At 34.7% G+C, this 18,967-nt stretch overlaps 1 protein-coding gene across 5 annotated transcripts in view; it reads left to right on the top strand.

Moving 5' to 3' along the window:
- The window catches only part of Agmo (alkylglycerol monooxygenase), a 379,192-nt gene that overhangs the window by 291,765 nt on the left and 68,460 nt on the right, over positions 1-18,967 (top strand). For 2 of the 5 annotated variants that reach the window (XM_076941967.1, XM_034514575.2), the window contains one exon: positions 9,374-14,062. The exons of the other annotated variants lie outside the window; for them this stretch is intronic. Coding sequence is in view for 1 of the 2 variants with exons in the window: in XM_034514575.2 (XP_034370466.1) it covers positions 9,374-9,454 (81 nt within the window). In the remaining variant the exon portion in view is untranslated. Of the gene's footprint in view, positions 1-9,373; positions 14,063-18,967 lie in introns of those variants that run through there. 5 annotated transcript variants of the gene reach the window in all.

Genomic DNA, 18,967 nt, shown 5'->3' with positions numbered 1-18,967 from the left:
GTCATCCTGTGCTGGAAACCTCCATGTTTTCTCTTCTAGAGAAAGTAAATTAGTTAGTCATTCCGTGACCAAAAAGTACAAGTCGGATTTTGGAGCTCTCAGACAATAGTTTTTACAGAACCCATAGTTTTGAAGCTCTTAAGACTTTTTTTTTATACTTCTGATTTGTGGTTAAAAGGCAAAGGGTGAGAGGACTCATTGTGATTTAAAAAAAAAAGTGAATGTTAAAATTTCTGTGTGTAATTTCCTTACTGTGTTAAAAAGTAAGTCCTCACTATGTGTCTTATATAATAATAATCAAAGTTAAATAAAAAAAATGAAAAAATTTACCTATGTGCATATTTTTGGAACAAAGTAGGAAACATCATAGTTAAGCTGAGTCCCTAAGAGCAATGACAATAATAACAGGATAGCATACACAAAAACCAGTAACACTTGCATAATAGATACAACACTGAAGGTGTAATAAATTTTTATCCACATTGTTACAGTTAATATTTCCAATGAATTTATAAGATTATTTTTATCTACAGATGTAGACATTAAAGTTTAGTAGGATTATTTATTTAAGTAAAAAACAGGAATTTAAATATATTTCTTGTATCCAAAAAAGGAAGAAAGAAAGAAAATATTATCTAATAAGGGTTTAGTTCACATAATATTTTGTGCATCAATTTCCATATGACATAGGCCCCATGCTGCTTTTTCTTTTTGCATTTCAATACCTAGAAATACATAATTAATGAATTGATAAAATGGCATGCATATTTATTTCAAAGAGCTAGAAATCTAAAACTTACTTATTTGACATTCGCTCTGTATTGAAGCTTTTAATAGTTTTTCAAATACACATTTGCCTTACAGTCTCCTGTGGACAGTACAGCATAGGAGAAGTCTGTGCACCCACCACATTGGTTCTCCTCATGCTTCATCCATATAATCCTTCAGATTGGACCCCTTTCTTTCAGTTCTATTATCAGTTGTTTGTTCTAATGATTTATCATTCTAGTAGTTTGCTTTTCTCAGAATTGAATCAATGTTGCTTATTGCTTGTTCTCAACTTCGTCAGTGAGTATTTCAAGAAACACTTCTACTCTAGATTGGCTTAATTACTGTAGGCTGTTTTATACCAGTATGTTATATTCCAGTATGTTATTCAAGATCCTCTGTAAAAGATGTGAAATGTTCATTTTGACCCTGAAATTACTATACACACATATAAAATGTCCCTCAATTTGTGAAGATTTTACGTGTTTTCTATTGGTTCATCATATATTCTTTAGTAATCTATTTGCTGTCATAATTAAGTTGTTATTACTATTATCGTCATTCAGAACATGGGAGATATGTGTCTTGGTATAGGCTAATACTTTTTATTTTTTATAGCTTTAAAACTGTGGATATATGCAGTTCTTGTTTAATCATCTACCTATATTGCCAAACTTATGAAGTCGTCATTATTAGCCATCAGCCACAGCTCTGTATACCCTTGGGTCCAGTTCTGGCATGACTGGCCTAGTAGGATACAGTTTATGACTGAGGACATTCTCAGAAAGTCGTTTGGGCAGTTCCATCTCTGGTAGAACTCTGAGAAATCTCTCAAGCTGCAAGCCATATGTGGGCTGTTGGTCATCTATTTGTCTACTCTAAAGACTCCCATTTAATGGAGCGCTAATCATTCCTGTGATGCAAGCAAAAGAAATGTCTAACTCTTTTCAAAAAAACCAATCTCTCTAAGATAGACTCCTTTTTTGAACACTAGAAACCACTATTAATTATGTCTGTAAATTTAACATTTTCTCCTGAAAAATAGGACACATCTTATAACAATTATGTTTTTATTTCCTAAGTAGTATACAAATACAAAAAAAAGAAAATTGGTGCCACACCAAATATCCTGATAAGCACTGCTGAATGTAATTCTGTATTTGTAAACATGTGCCTTTGCAGCTATGAGTAGTGTATAAATATTGAATTTTTAGCCACCTCAGTCTAAAGCTCAGGATCTAAGCTCTTGGTCCTGGATGCACTGAAAATTCATTTGTTTCATGATAAGATTCTGGGGAGAGAGGTTGGCTGCTACTAAATAAATACAGAAATGGGATTTTGGTGGAAGACTGTGACTAATTTATTTCTGTTTATGAATTTTATTGAAACATAGTTCTGTTTTAGAATACATATAATCTAATTTCACTAGTGAGAAGTAAGTTAGAGGTATACATAGATACCTGAAATCTTAGATTAGTTGTCATGCTCATCTTCATTAAAGATAATTTTTCAGGAACACTGAAAGACCAGGATCTAGCAACATTTTACTCAAAAGCTCTCTGTTTCAAATGTACTGGATATAAGGCAAGAAATTTTGTGCTGATGGTAAGCAAGCACAAGAAAATCAAAGAGAATTTATTTCTATTTATAAGCAAAGTGTTTGTGTAAATGTATAGAAATACAAAAGAAATATGTGTACCTATGGGGTATAGTTGGAGTAGCAGAGTAATTTCTTTCCCATTTATAAGGGCTTGGATTTAATACTTATCACTATAAAAATATTAAATAAAATTTAAAAGTAGAAAATTTAGTATTAAACTTTTCAATTCATTAATTGTCAAGAGAGAGTGAGAGAGAGAGAGAGAGAGAGAGAGAGAGAGAGAGAGTTAGTTCAGTTCACAGTTCATTCAGTTTTAGACCACAATGAATGTCAGAGTATTTAGAATGGTTTATCCATCAGTAACTTCAATGTATATAAAAGTTTCAGCACAAAGTAAAACTAGGTAATGTTCAAGTGTTTGTTATTCTTTGTACTCTGGTTTTAGCTCCAGCTTTTTAAAAGCTAAAACAGGTTGCTCATACTAATGAGTTTGCTGCAGCTTTGCTTTGTTCTGTAGCTTCTCAAATGCATACAAAGAAAACGATGGGCTGCTCCATCATAAATGCAAGAAGATGCCTGGTATACAGAGTCCCATAAAAAAGAACATTTCCCCTAAAATATTCTGCAGCTCAGTGCACTCTAATTTCACTTTCGATTTCAAAACGAAAGAATGTTTATCTTAAGAAAGGGGAAAATAAACAAAAAACAACCCCCCCCCAAAAAAAAAAACAGAAGAAATTGTGGATCGTGAGGACACAGCAGTATCTTTAGACACTATAGGAAAAAAAACTTTTAGAGGATGAGAACTATTGCTTATAAGCAAGAAAACAATTCAGCAACAAATCAAAAGCATTTTTTCCAAATCGAACGAGATATACTATACTATGTAAACAAAGCTTTGTAATGCTAGTATTACTAAAAGTTGTGTATCAATACAGATAATTAATTCAATCTTTAAATTCAATGAAACAAAGTCCACAGATGTTTTGAGAAATGTAGCATGTATTTTCACTCTATGCTAATTATGGTTTATTCAATTCTAACCAGATGGGTTTGCATGCACAGTAGCTAATTCAGGCCAACTGTCTTCAAACATGTTCTCGGAACTGTAGGTAGGCTTTGTAGACCTCTAAGTGCTCTTATTAAGAATATTTGACATTCCCAAGTGTTTATGTGATAATTCAAGTGTGGTTTGAATAGAGAGCAGACTATTTCACAAATAGTGCTGAAGGAATACACACATTCTCAGGTGCTCTAGACTTTCAGAAGTGTGTACACTATTGTACATGATAGAAGATTATCAGGTTGAGGCTGAAGAGTTAATTAACATGGATGATTTGACTGTTGTATCAGTAATCTACTTTTTTTTCTACTGTTTCTGTTGCCTTATCTTAGTGTGAAATAGTAAAATACCTGAGTTTTCACAGTATAGAGTCAGCTAAAAGCTTTAAAAAGAAATCTGACTTCTGATGCTTTGCTATATCATCTGAAAGCTGTACTTTAGTTAACTTGAAAAAAATATTTAATGTAATTTCTTACTGCAAACTAATATCAGAAGATACTTAAAGACTGAAATATATTCTGTCCAAACAATTCTCATTTGTATATGAGCATAAATATGTTGCCTTTTAAAGGCTAAGATCTTTTTAATACATACAGTTCATTTTAAATGTAAACCGTAGTAAATTTTCCAAGGACCTTATATTAAATATAGTATGAGTATATTATAAAACATTATTTAGAAATAAACACATACACACACCTCAAGATTTCTCAGTAATACTACAGTTTCTGGAAACATATGAGTCAATATCCTGGCCATTTGTAGAATATATTACAAGCAGAGACAAATTCAGTGTTTGAGTTCTTAAGTCCACAGTACTTAAACATCATTTCTAAAATATTGAAAGCATGGTGTTTGAAGTGTTGTTTCAGTTTTCTTCAGGTAATTTTATATAATTTAGATACTTTTCATGTTTCCATGAAAGCAGTTCTTACTTATAATTGTTGACAATCCTCACAGTAGCCAGTTTTCAACCTTCATTGACATTAGAGAAACAGTTTTTTGAACTTTTAGATGATTTCATTTCATGTATATGGGTGCTTTGCCTGCATTGGATATATGTGCACCACTTGTGTGCCTGGTGCCTGTGAAAGTCCATTGAGTGCATCAGATCCTCTAGCGTCAGAGTTACAGATTGTTATAAGTCATCATATGGATGTGGAAATGGAACACCAGGTCATCTGCATGATAGCCAGTTCTTTTAGCTCCAACCCAGGGAGCAGTAACTTTCATTTGATAGTGTTTATTTTTTATGATTTCAATTTATACCTATTAATAGTTGGATGGGAAAAAATAAATTGTATAGAAAATATCTTCTATTTAGGGCTCATATAATAGCTGTGAGAACTACAAATGAATATCTGTGTTTATCATGAGTATTAGGGAATTACAGAAATGTACATTTTTGTGAACTTACACAATTGCATAAATTTTGATGGAATAAAGTGATTATTAGTATTCACGAAAATGTAGTTTCCTATTTTAATAATTGAGGATTTTTTCCTTAGTCACATAGAATAAGTGATCCTCCCCTATAAAACATGACTTAACACTTTTGACATGCTTGCAGTTGCAGATAGTATCTGTGATATTTGGACTCTGAGGACTTTTTAGAAGGTTTATAAATGCTAAATCCTTGAGAAGAGGGGTGGGTTGTTGGTTGTTGTTAGTTGCTGTTGGTTGCAGTCTGTTAAGTAGTGGTGCACAGAAAGAAAACAACAACAAAAAGAAATTAGATATCTGGCAGAGAAGATCAAACTTACCCCAAGGAACTCTATGCCTGTAATCAACAGGAAGTAGTCTAATAATGTTGCGGACCACTGACTTTATTCAGGGATCTCTTTCCTTCCTTGTCTATACTTTTTTTTCTGTTCTATTTAGGGTTATGGGGTTGAAACTGTTGGAGAATAAGTGTAGAGAAGGGTAGAAGAAAGAACTCACAAAATAGCCAAAGACAAGCTACAAGTTATCCCATACATGTTCAATCTCTTGTTAATAATTCAAGAAATTTAAATCATGTGTTTTACCTGCAAATTTATATCAAAGTTCAATGCCATGAAAACTTCTTTTAAAGCCTCCATAAAAGCTGTAGTACTGCTCACCTGCTCTCATTGTAGTGGCCTAATGTTCTACAAAATGTTTGTTTCTTTTGGACATTGGGTCTATTTGAATGGCTATACTCAGTGTGTCCAAACCAGAAGAGATCAATACGCACAGAGGAATAAATGAAGTCAACCTTCCTGGCTTGTGATTTGAGAATTTGCAACTTTTAGGATTGTCATTTGCATGAAACTACTCCTGCATGTATGAGTTTCCCTCCAGTAGGGTAGAAGCCTGATTTTCTTATATTAGAGTCATTTTCAACAAGGTCTTAGAAACAGACTTAACTGGGAGGGGCAATAGCTCCCACTGGTGTTTAACAGGGATTAGGTGTTCAGATTAGCCACCTGCCAACTGATGATCTTTCTAGAATGAGGTGGAAGAAACATAGAGAGCATATGTCCAGGTCAAAGTTCAGGCATGAGAGTTGAAGTCTCTGGGAAGTCAGAAAAATAGCCCGAAGACAAGGATCACTAATGATGTGTTAGCACAAGGAGGGCTTGACACTGGGAATGAACTTCCTCTGTTTCATAGTTTGCATGCAGCTGTTAAAATCAAGGGACTTAGCCAGAACTAGGATAAAAATGAGGAAGCATTGAATTTGTATGAATCAGAAAACATCTATACGTCAGAGTAATATATAAAAATATGGGTCAAATGCTACAATATCTATTTACTCTGTCACTATGCTCAAGCAAGGTTGTAGAGGCCTTTATTTTATTTGAATGAGATATATATATTAATGATCTATTATTGAATAAAACACATTTAATCTCAATGATTTTGGAAACAGAAATGCATAGCTTAATAAATGATCAAACAAAATAAAAAAATTAACAGACTTGGTATTAATAATCAAGTGTTTATGTGAATTTCACAACAAATAATTATTTCTACTAAATTATTTTTTATTTTTTGTTATATATAGTAATATAATAAACCCATTCATATATGTTCAGAAATATAAAAAATAATTAGTTTTCCTCTAATTTAAAATTTCTAACAATAAGCCAAGAAATAAAGCCATAAAATGATTGTCCTTCTAAACTTGTTCTTCTAACAAAGGACAAGTTTAGAAGGACAATCATTTTATGTCATTTCTGGGACCCTTTGTCAATGTATATGTTCTTATATTTTAAAAGTTTAATTTTCATTCTTAAAATGTTGACTGTAAAAACATCTTAAAGCATAGCAGTTATTGGCTTTAAACATTGAAAATCAAGATTGTTACTCTTGAAATAAAACCTATCATATCACTCTGGATAGGCTACTTATGTCATTAATCTACCTTCCAGAGTCATCTGTACACAGGGGCTTTCTGGGAACTACCACAAATATGAAGCTCAGCCCCAGCTATTGATCTTCTTGAGATTGCCTGGAAATCATATATTAACACATTTGACCTCCTACTGCTTCATCCACAACTGACACACCACTCTTCCAAACTGTGTTGTAGGGTTCAGACAACACAGCCTGCTCAAAACACCAAGAGAATGCCTGACACAAGCATCTTAATAGCACGTTAGTCAGGTCTGACTGATTCAGCTGAGATCCACCAGCTGTACCTCTCTTTAGAAGGTTAGTCTATAGATGCCCCAAATAGAGAAACTGAAAAAACATGAACCCTGCTACTTTGGTCGGGTGCTGACTGCAGTTGAGGTGGGTAAGAAATAATCAGTGCTTGGGCTTTGGTAGGAGGAAGGTTTATAGGACCCAAGTGGACCAGAGTTTCAAAGTTGGAACAGCTTCCTTGTGGATTAATAAAAATGTCATAACCTGTAATTTTTAACTTTTTCACTCTAGTTTTAGTTAAGACTTTTAAGTATCATTAAGAAGCTTGATAGAAGTATTCATAATCTAAATGAGACCATCCATACTTGAGGATTAGAAAAAATTACTTATGATACATGAAATTTTACATAAAGTTTTGGAGGGTTCATGGAAATGACTGACCAGTCTTTTTCCATGGAGAAAATCCTTGTGACCTTAAAAATTAGATTCCAACTTAATAATATCTTCTATTGCCACATATATTTCAGATTCTACTAGGATGTACTAGTTGATTAGTATGCTGAACTATTTACCAATATTTTAGACATTTACCAATTTAATGTCTATAATGTTTACCAATATTATAGACATTATGTCTGAACCTCTTGTGAAGATGTTTTCTCAGCTATCTTGTGAACATTAGCTCATTTTCAGAAAACAAAAGGAACTTGCTACTCAAATTTAGGAGTACACACAATTCCCCTCTGCTCCTGGTGTTATTTTACCTGGCACTGCCATGAGAAATCTCATCAGGTCATTTCTCTTGAGTTACAGACCAAAAAAAACAATTTGAAAACCAGCCATTCAACACAGTGTGCTTGACTTCTGAAGCAATTCCAAAATGTTAATATTATTCTTGTCTTCTGCTCCAATATATGTACAGGTTTTTATTTTTTTTCATTTCTGGGGTATGATAGGCTCAAATGAATGAAGAAAGTGAGGGGAACAACCTTGTATAACTAGACAATATTCCAGCAATTGATCATTTAGAAACAACCAGGAGGTTGAAGTGAAGTTGGACACTGCATCACATCCAAGCATCAATGTTCAGCAAAATTTATTGTGTCTAATTTGGGTCATTTTGTTTGTGTGTTTGTTGCTGACATTATTTTTTTATCCTGATAGCAAGGGTATTTGTGTCAATTGATGGTTGATGTAATTATCTTTACATCAGTACCTAGCATGCTCCCATGCTTGCATCTACTGCTTAAGGAGATTTCAACTGAATATTTTAATGCACCCTCCAGAAACAGTAAATGTCTTCTTAAGGAGAGAAAACTGATAGTATTGTCATATTCTGAAGAAGGCATTTGCACAGTTCATATAGAGAGATGATGAAGGGAGGCAGCTCACATACCTATTACAATACGTCTGGCTAATTACAAACTTACTAAAATGAGTATGGCTGTTTCTTTCATCATCAGTCTAAAACTCTCCTGAAATAAAGATTCCAAGGCAATTCCATGGCTTAACAAAAGGAACAAAGGGAAGAGCTTACACAGCTGAAACCTGAAGGCATACAACTCACAACCAGTGCATAGCCAGGTGCATTATGGGATTAAGTATTTAGATTATGCAGAGGAAAAAAGCCATTATTCTTGCTGGGAATAGCTGTGTGGTCCTTATTGCTAAATTCACATATAAAGTTTTGGTGATTTTGTTTTGAGTTTCTGGTATTATGCAAAAGCAAGAAATTAAGCTCAATGAACTCCCTAGACTAATTTTTATGACTTAGATGTATCTTCAATTTAAAAAAAAATTTGCAGCTACATTTTAATACATAGTGAGATCAAAGGATGGGGAAGGCAAATTAGCCACAGTTTTGTGGATTTCATTCCTGTTGAAGGAATGCATGCTTGGCTAGATTGTATCGCCTCAGAGGAAAATGATTCTTCAACAGTGTTTTCACTTCTCATATTCCTAAGCCTCCTGAAACTATTGAAACAATGACATCATCTAACTTAGAACACATAGCATTCAGTACCCACAAATCAGAAAAAAACCCTGTTCTATTATGTTCAGTGTCTAGTTTATATAGCCCTGTGCCTTTAAATAACCCACATTTGTAAAAGTAGCAGTAAAAGAGAGACAAAAAACTTCTTACTCTTATTTTGATCTTTCCATATCACGACTTATTGTTAATTTGACTAAATTCCATCCTTGAACAGCTTGCTAAATTTTAAGTTATTTGACTGTGTGATATTATTTGTGTTTCTTTTTTTTTTTTCAGGAAATAATTTAACTCAATGGAACAAGAGTTTTGACTCACTTTTGTTGTTTTCTTTCTTTAGATTTTCTTTTCAATTTGCATTGCTTTCTGGGGCATAAGAAGCATAAAACTACTCACCTCTGGATCTTGGAAAAATCCTTAATGCACACAGGCCCACAGGTCCTGTCAGTTGCCCATACTACATCAGTAAGACATGGAGAGAGATCGGTATCTTACATGGCATCCATGCTACGTCACTGAAACAGAGAGATCGGTATCTTATATGATACCCACAGAAGTTACTTAACTAATGAAAAATGAAAGTATTTCTCTACTTACGCTTTTCTCATTCGTTTTTCTGATAAAATTAATGTGAATTATTTGTTTTTGCTCTCACTAAAAATGAGATAATTCATATCCATTGAGGCTGTATTCATCTCTCTCTCTCTCTCTCTCTGGCAATAGATATGGAAAGGAAATGGTAGCTTAAAGTATTTTAAAGAGTGAAAATTTCATTTGTCTTCTTGGTTTGACAACTTTTCCTTTAACATTTGTTAAAACTATATACTTAGATACATCTCTGTTGTCTTTAAAATGTATTGCCATCTGCATGAATCTCTACCTGCCTCTGCAAACGAATCATCTGTAGTGATGCACTGCATGAAAACATAACAACTATCTGAAAAAGATGAGACTTGAAAGGAATTAATTTGTTCAACAGGTTAATATATAATAAATATTTCTATGTTGGGTCAGTGTGTTGCAACAATTTGAGAAGGGCATCATAATTCATGCTGTTTCAAATTTTCATAATATTGATAATAAAATTATCTCAACAGAACTGACAAAGCTGGTATGCAAATACTGCTTATTAAAATTTTAAAAATCTTATATATGTTTCATTTAGGGAGAACCGATAGAGATAAGAACTGAGTCCAGAAAGGGATTCAAAAAGTTTTTAAAAATAAGAATTGTTCCTTTCTTGCAATATTATTTAGACAATTGCAAGTATCAATTTTTGCAGTCCAAGTCAAAAGTGCTAATCTAAATTAATGACTTTCATTACTCTCAATTTTTATGTATCACTGAATTAAGGAAAATAAATGGTTCATTAAGGTTCTTCAGATGCATATTATATATTCTCAAGAATCTCTATGCTATAGGTTGCATCATATAATTATGTTACTTAAGACTGCAAGAAAGAAACATAGGAAACTGTCAGAGAATCAGGCTGCAGGTGCTTGTGCACCCATGAGACAGGGCTAAAGCATATTTACTTTTCAAGCTGGAACAGCAGAAGAAGATTAACTTTGCATGATGAAAATATTAGTCATATCTCAAGCATCAGAAGTGGGTCTGGCTTTGCTCCATTCCTGTTTTTATACTTCTTAATTAAACACTGGAGTGGAGCAAATTCTGAAGCCCAAAGCAAACATTAAATCCTATTTCCAAGGCTCACTAACAGGCATGGCTGGCCTTCACAGGTATAGAGCTGCCTTACAGCAGGGAGCCCTCTGCTGGTGCAAAATTATTAATGGATCATAAAAGTTCTTCAGGTACATATTATATATTCTCAAGAAACTCTAGCTATAGGCTGCATCATTCAATTATGGAGAGAAAATAGTATTTTGTATATTCTTTAATTTTCAGTTAGCATGTCAAAATAATTTCATGATGGAGAAAGACAAAACAGACAGACAGATAGACACAAAGAGAGAGACAGATATACACAAGCCCACATTCACATTGGGAGAGATGGGGAAGAGAGGGAGGAAGAGAGAAGGGCAGAGGGAGGAGGGAGGGAGGGAGAGAAAGAGAAAAAGAGAGAGAGGAAGGGAGAGAGAAAGAGAAAGAAGGGGAGAGAGAAAGAGAAGGGGGGAGAGAGAGGTATCTGTAGAGTTCCAGAAAAAGTAGATGAGAGAGAGAGAGAGAGAGAGAGAGAGAGAGAGAGAGAGAGAGAGAGAGAGAGAGAGAGAGAATATACAGGGGTAGTTTAAAATGACTTTAATGATGAAAATAATTCATGTGCAACAATATTCTTTGAAGAAACTCACATGAATTAGTTTTCTAACATTAATTTTTTCAGTTTGATTTGGATCATATTATTTTAGAAATATAGCTATCTTCAAGTTACAAATTTTAAGACTCTAAATATGAATATGGTTCCCAAACAGGTGGTGTGCCCAGAGGCTCTGTGCATGAGATAGGACTTTTATTCACCTTCACCCTTGCTAATTTCCCAGTTCTATTTTCTCTGACAAACACTAATGCATGATGACAGATCATGAAACTCTTAGTAATATCATAAATTGATCTTGAATGATTCCGTGTAATTTATGCTGGCTGTATACTGGAAGGACTTTAATTGTCCCTATTTCTCTCCCTCAGGAGAATACCACTAAAAATTGGGCTTGTCCGTTACTCATTTTTGATGGAGAAATGCACTCTGCCTTTGCAATAATTATGGTATAACTCAGTCCTGCTTATCTACCTAAAGAAACAAAATGGCCCTGTGTTTATAGGGCAGAACTCCATGAGCAAAAGTTACCAGAATCTCTAAATTATAGCAGAAACAAGTACTCTGAAACCATGTTGCAGAAATCTTAGAAAGATTAAATCATTTACCCAATACTGCCATAAAACCCAGTAGGTGCTTGTGTATTTTTTCAATTCTCCGAATTCTAACAGCAAAGACTATGACACTTCTTCATTTCCTGTTACAAGATATTCAGAGAAAAACTCAAGAATTACAGGCTCAGAAGCTGCTGAGTGTCTCATCACTCTCCAATTCCATGTTCCCACTTGAAAAAAGATTGAAGGAGAATTCTGAGTGTAATGGTTGAAAAGGTTTATGTGTCCTGGGCTTTTAAAGCTTGTTCAATTGATGTCCTAACTAGCTTTCTATTTCTGTGATAAAGACTATAACCTAAAGTAACTTGTGGAGAAAAGATTTATTTTATCCTACACTTCAGGGAACAGTCCATCACTAAGGGGAGGCAAGGTTGGAGCTGAAGCAAAAATCTGGGGCAATGATGTTTACTGGCTTACTCTCCATGGCATATTCAGCCTTCTTTCTTATGCAATAGAGCATGGGGTGCCAATTGATAGCACTACCCACAGTGAACTGGGCCCTCCTATATCAACTATCAATCAAGAAAATGCCACAGACTACACTACAGGTAATCTGACAGAAACATTTTCTTAATTTAGGCTCTTCGATCCGGGTGACCCTGGCATGTATTATGTTGACACAACAATATAACCAGGACCATTGGTAATGTACTATTGTGTATAAACTTGTTACAGCCCCACCCCCTAAAAATTCATCCCTGCTCTTAGTCTGCCTTTTTCACTAAAATTTTCCATTCATTTCTCTGTTGTTAGTTAACTTATAATCATATTTGTTGAACTTTACAAAGCCATGCTATTTTGGACATGTGATTCTGTAACTGCATTCAGAGGTTTAACTAGCCCGTAAACTGAAGGAGCCCTCGTAATATTTGGGGTTCCTAGCCTTTATTACTATTCATCAGTTTCCAAAATCTCCATCTATTTGAACATATAATTTAACTGTTCAGTGAGGGAACTACAATAAAAATACTGAGAAGTATTCCTTAACATACAGTAAATATTTTGGTCTAAAGTTATGCAATCTACTAATGAAAGCAGCAGTAACCAAACTCCATCCCTTTTCTCTTTTCTACTGCTCCTCTTTTGCTGAAAACACCCATGTAAGCTGGAAAACACAGTGCACCTTAGCTTCCATAATCTTAAAGTATTGTTCATGTCAGGATTCTCAGCAACTCTATGGGAGCAAAGGCTTCATCTGAGCTTGCCTGACACTGCTCAGGTGGTTGAGAACCTGAACACAAACAGAAATGGCCTAGGAATAAAAACAAATACTACTGTTCTGCTGAAGGAATATTTAAGTGAAATGACTCCTATCAACAGTCTGCTATACTCATAGATCAGTGATGTATTTATCCACCTTCAGAGAGGCTTCCTCCTATAGCACATGGGAAATATCATAGAGACCTACATCTGGATAATGTCCAGAGAGTGAGTGACTTTGGAGAATGAGATATCTTCATTGAAGCCCTCCTGTCAGAGCTCAGAAAGCTCTGTTAAAGAGGAGGCAGACAAATTGTAAGAGCCACAGGTAACGAATGATTCCAAGGAAACAGAGTCTTCCAGACACAATTATGAGTGGCACACATATGAACTGACAGAGATGGTAGTGGCCTGAATGGGACCGTCTTAAGCCAGATGGGGTTGCAGTACTGTCCAGCAGAAGTAAACATGTTCTTTCAGTCCTAACATAGAAGGTAATTCTAACTGCCATCTGCTTGTAATGGAAAAAATAATGTTCTGCAATAAAGTCTCACTAAGCAGGTTAACCATGTTCAACAGTATATGACCAATACAAAATGAACTCAATGAAATTATTGTAGACATTTTGTCTCATACTGCTTATTTGTACATTTTTTTGTGTTGCTGATATTTTGGCTATATATAAGATTGCTGATTTTGTTTTATACTTGTGTGCATGTGAGTTTTTAAAAATTATTCTGCTTTGTTTCAATTTTTGTTTGTTTCCTTAAATGAGGGAGAAAGAATGCATAGAATGAACCAGTAGAGAGATAGAAAGGATCTCCAGAGTTTGGAAGATGTAAAAGGGAAGATAAAACTACATTATATAAAAAAATAGTCTCAATTAAATGCAAAAAAATAATTAAAATAAAATCTTTTAAAATAAAAAATATAAACAACATTGTTCTGTATTGTATGTTTGGTATTTTGAAACTCTACTCTTCTCATGCTACTTGGTACACCCTTTCCAACAAATGCTACTATCCAGGATCTATTATTTAATTATAGATAATTATAATGTGGTTATAAACAACTTATTTGGATATAATTTACTTACTATCAATAAGTACAAAGTTCCAATCAGCATATTTTTATTATTTATAATTGCAAAAAAATCAGGGCTTGTATTTTACACAATAATTATTTGTATTCTTCTCCCCTCTAAAAGCCCCCAATACCAGGGATCAAACACTGGGATTCTCTCAAAATGTTCTATCACTAAGTTACATCTCTGTCCCTTATATGGAGATCATTCTAGAAATGTAAATGCATGGTGGAATCATTTATTTCACAACCCTATATTAGGCTTCAGAGCAATGTATTTCAAAGTTATCTTCATAATAACATAATGAGTTTTTGTATAAGTCTAAAGTATAATAAGGGAGAGCATTTGTCTTCCTAAAATGTGCAAGGTACTACATTCTATTCCCAGAATATGAAGAAGGAGAAAGAAAGCTCCACTATTATGGTATAAGGCAGAACTGTTGATATAGTAAAGATCTTAACTATGATAAATAGGTGATGGCAATTAAGTAAGCATGAAGTTTAAGAATATCACATGATGTAAGTTTCTATATCTGTCTCAGTCAGTTGCTTGTTGGGCCTCTCAGGGGATGACCATGCTAAGCTTCTGACCCAACCAATGGACTGAAGTTGGGGACTGCTTTGGTAGAATTAGGGAAAATTTGGAAGAAGCTGAGGAGGAGGTCTACCCCATAGGAAGATCAGCAGTCTCAACAAGCTCAGACCCCTGAGATCCCTCAGACACTGAGCCACTAAAACGGCAGCATACGCTAGCTAGTCCAGAGACCCCTGACACATATACAGCAGAGGACTGCCTGGTCTGCTCTGAGTGAGAGAAGATGTCCCTAACCCTAGAGAAACTTGAGGCCCCAAGGAGTGGGGGGGAGTAATGATTGGATTGTAAAATAGTAAAAATAAATAAAGAAAAACTAAAGAAGGTCATAGGAAAGGCACATTTAATATGTTTATAAATATTTAGATGTCACACACATTTTAACATGGAATTATTTTATATGTGCATTTAAAGAAATTATCCTGAATGTTTTATAGCAGGGGACATTTTGGGAAGATGGGGAATGACCAGCTATGAAATAGAGATGAGCACAGGGTCAAGAAATGTGAGCACAGCTCCTGTTTCTGTCTGTATTCTGTAAATTAAGTACCATTGATAGAAAGATTAAGCACATACTGCCCTGGGTTTTGTAAACACTATATAGTAGTTTCAGGTTTTGACAGAGTCTCTTGTATTAGTGTGAGAGATTCATAAGCAGTGAAGTGTTCTCCATTTAACAGCATCTTAAATATAATAGATTGTCATATATAATGATTTCTTCTAATTTTCTATCTAATTCAGACAAAATGCATCTAGCACCTGCCCTTAGTGCCCATGATGAATTTTAACTCATAGAGAAAAATGATACATGCTGTGACTATCGGTGTTTAAGCATGGCTAATTCTTCCTAAATGGAAGTTATTAAGAGACTTCAACAATAGCACCTGGCAGATAAGTGACACTTAAAGAAGCATTGCTGGCATCTGTCATAATGTATATGATAAAAAATAATAACCACCAATTTGCATTGATGGCTCTTTCAAAATTCAAACTTGCATACGTAATAAACTGTGTATTGAAGAGTTCTAAGAAATTTTGAATGGAATATGTAGTTTGCATCAATGTTTATCAATCAATGTGATTCACAGTGTCATGAAGGGTTAATAATATCTGTTATTACAGAAAATAGAAATAGATGAGCCAAGAAGCAGCATGTGTGTTTTAAAAGTCGGTGCTTTCTTTGGGGTGATCACACCTACATGACAAGATTTAGCACTGGCAACTGCTGCAGGCATGTAGTATGGAGAAATGGATTTTGTTCAGGTTAAAAGACTCCTCTAGGTTCATTTCATTCATTTAACAATTTCAGCCTCCTACTGCACAAACATAATTAAAGTCCTGGCTTCCAAAGCTGAAGTCCATAGGATCTATTAAAGGACCCTAAGTTTGTCTCACACAATGCAGCAAAAGAACAAACTAACCACCTACTGGAATCATTTGTAAGGTGTTAATCACATCAGATGTGAAACATTTATCACTATGGTTTGAATCAAAGTTTAATAGAAAAATTAAAATATTTTCTTGCTGGTGAGATGAATTCTAATAGATAAAAGTATGGTAGAACAACAGTACGGAAGGTCAGAAAATCTAATAGAAAAATGGAGCACTGGGGAATGGGGAACTTGGGATAGCCATTAGAAAGTCCCAGGGAAGGGAGAGGTTCCCAGAACCCAACAGGGATGACTTTAGCAACAAAGGGGAGATAGAACCTGTAGCTACTATCTCCAGTAGATAGGCACAGCCCCCAGCCAAGGAACAGGGCCACCCACCTATCTCAAAATTTTTAACCCAGAAATGTTCCTGTCCAAAGGAAAGACAGGGACAAAAACTGCAACAGAGACTGAAGGAAAGGCCATCCAGCGACTGCCCCATCTAGGGATCTATCCTATCTGCTGACACCGACCCCTGACACTGTTGCTGAAGCCAAGAAGTCCCTGCTGACATGAGCCTGGTCTGGCTCTTCCCTGAGAGGTTCTACCACAGCACCTGACAAATGCAGATACTCACAGCCATCCACCAGACTGAGCCCAGAGGACGCCAATGGAAGAGTTAGGGATACGACTGAAAAAGCTGAAGGGGGTTGCAACCCCATTGGAAGAACAGTATCAATTAACCAGACCACCCAGAGCTCCCTGGGACTAAACCAGCAACCAAAGAGTACACATGGAGAGACCCATACATATGTAGCTCCAGATACATATGTAGCAGAGGATAGCCTTATCTGACATCAGTGGGAGGGGAGGCCCTTGGTCCTGTGGAGGCTTGATGTGGGATGCTAGAGCGGTGAGGATGGAGAGGGTGAGTGGGTAGAGGAGAACCCTCATAGAGGCAAAGGGTAGGTGGGAGAGGGGGAATGGGATAGGGGTTTCTGGAGGGGTAACCAGAAAGAGGGGTATCATTTGAAATGTAAATGAATAAAATGATTTATAAATAAAAGAAACTAGTGGCATGTACATTGTTATATGTATGACTGTTGGTGTTCAGAGAGATATATTTATAACCTAAAATATTTTCTACAAATAGGATAGTGAATTATCCAGAGAAGAATTTGTTAAAATAGTAGTAAAAAAGAGAGGCAGTATTTTTTCTGCCAGACATCATACTGAGTTGCATATGATGTTTCAAGGAGTCTTTGGTGCTGGATATTATATCATGTTCTAAGCAGGTGCCCAGTCACTGAATAAAACATAGCATAAAGAACAGTTATATAGGTGAACCTATGTTCTCCATCAGTAGTGGGATGTTTATTTAGAGTCTGCTAAATTATGCTGGAACCTAGTCAAGACTAATTGAAAATTCCACAAACTTGAGTAAACACTAACAAAATTTGTAAGGTACAAAAGCTGCAGCTGATTTTTACAAATTGAAAGTAAAACTCATAAACAAGAAATATAAAAGCTCACCCCTATGGAAATAGGAAAATATTGAACATATTAGAAATAAAGTGTGATGTAAGATTTACTTCTTAAATTCAATTGGACAACATCTTCCTTTGTGAGGATTACATACACACACACATATGTATATATGCATATATATTATATATAGTTTCTTTATGTATAATACACACATACATGCTATTTTATATGGATTAATTTATATTAGACATTGAAAAGAACTAAAGAACTCAAAGGCCAGAAATTCATGGCAGCTGGGTTTACTGAAGTTCTAGTAAGATATTAGAGGCTAAATTCTTGATAAATAAATTTGTTGAATATGTTTGAAATTTGTCACAAATAGAAGCTATTATAAGATATCTGACTATTTGTATGACTCTTTATTTACCTCTTACAATAAATAAAATAAGGACAAAAATTCTATATAATAATAGGAATTCTATAAATTCTATATATAATATATAATATTATATATTATAATAATATATAATAATTCTATATAAAAATTCTATATAATAAATTCTATATAAAAATTCTATATTCTATATATAATTCTATATTTTCAAAACAAAGTCAGTATTACAATACTTTAAGTATTTGAGTATTAAGATTTTCTTAACATTGGTTTGATCATATGATTATACATTTTTATATTTGCCAAAAATGTTGGGGGAACAGTTTTGAGCTAACTGTTGAAAAAATCTAGCAATCCATAGATTTTAGTTAAATAAATGCACTTTTCTGTTTATATGAATATGAGAGCAGCTCTGTTTGTTCAGCAGTTTAGATTTAAACTGTAGTTTTCCCAAACTCTTCAGCATGGAGAGATCTATTTTGAGGATCTAGTATCAGAGCTTAACACTTAGGTTTTCCTATATGCTGATGATCTCAATTTGATAAATAGAAGAAATAGTTTCCAAACATTTTTAACGGATAAAATAATTGACCTAGATCTGGGGAGATAACTCAGTGTGTAAAATATTTTCTGTGTCAGCCTGACATGAGTGTCTATATTGGAAAATGAGAACTTAGTTCTCCAAGGTGTCCTTTGACTTTATCTTATAGGTCATGTGTGTGCCCATGCTCCCCACATTCCCCCTCCCAAATCTCCCTAACTCTCTCTCTCATTCCCTCTCTCCTCTCCCTCCCCCTCCCTTTCCCTCTCCCTCTTTCTCTCCCTCTTTATCCCTCTATTTCCCTCTCTCTCCCTCTCATTTCCTCTGACTCTTCTCTCTCTCGCTCTCCCTCTCTCGCTCATGCATGCACACATACT

Source organism: Arvicanthis niloticus, chromosome 11, assembly GCF_011762505.2.
Source record: "Arvicanthis niloticus isolate mArvNil1 chromosome 11, mArvNil1.pat.X, whole genome shotgun sequence".
NCBI lineage: Eukaryota > Metazoa > Chordata > Mammalia > Rodentia > Muridae > Arvicanthis > Arvicanthis niloticus.
This window is presented reverse-complemented; position numbering and strand designations above follow the sequence as displayed.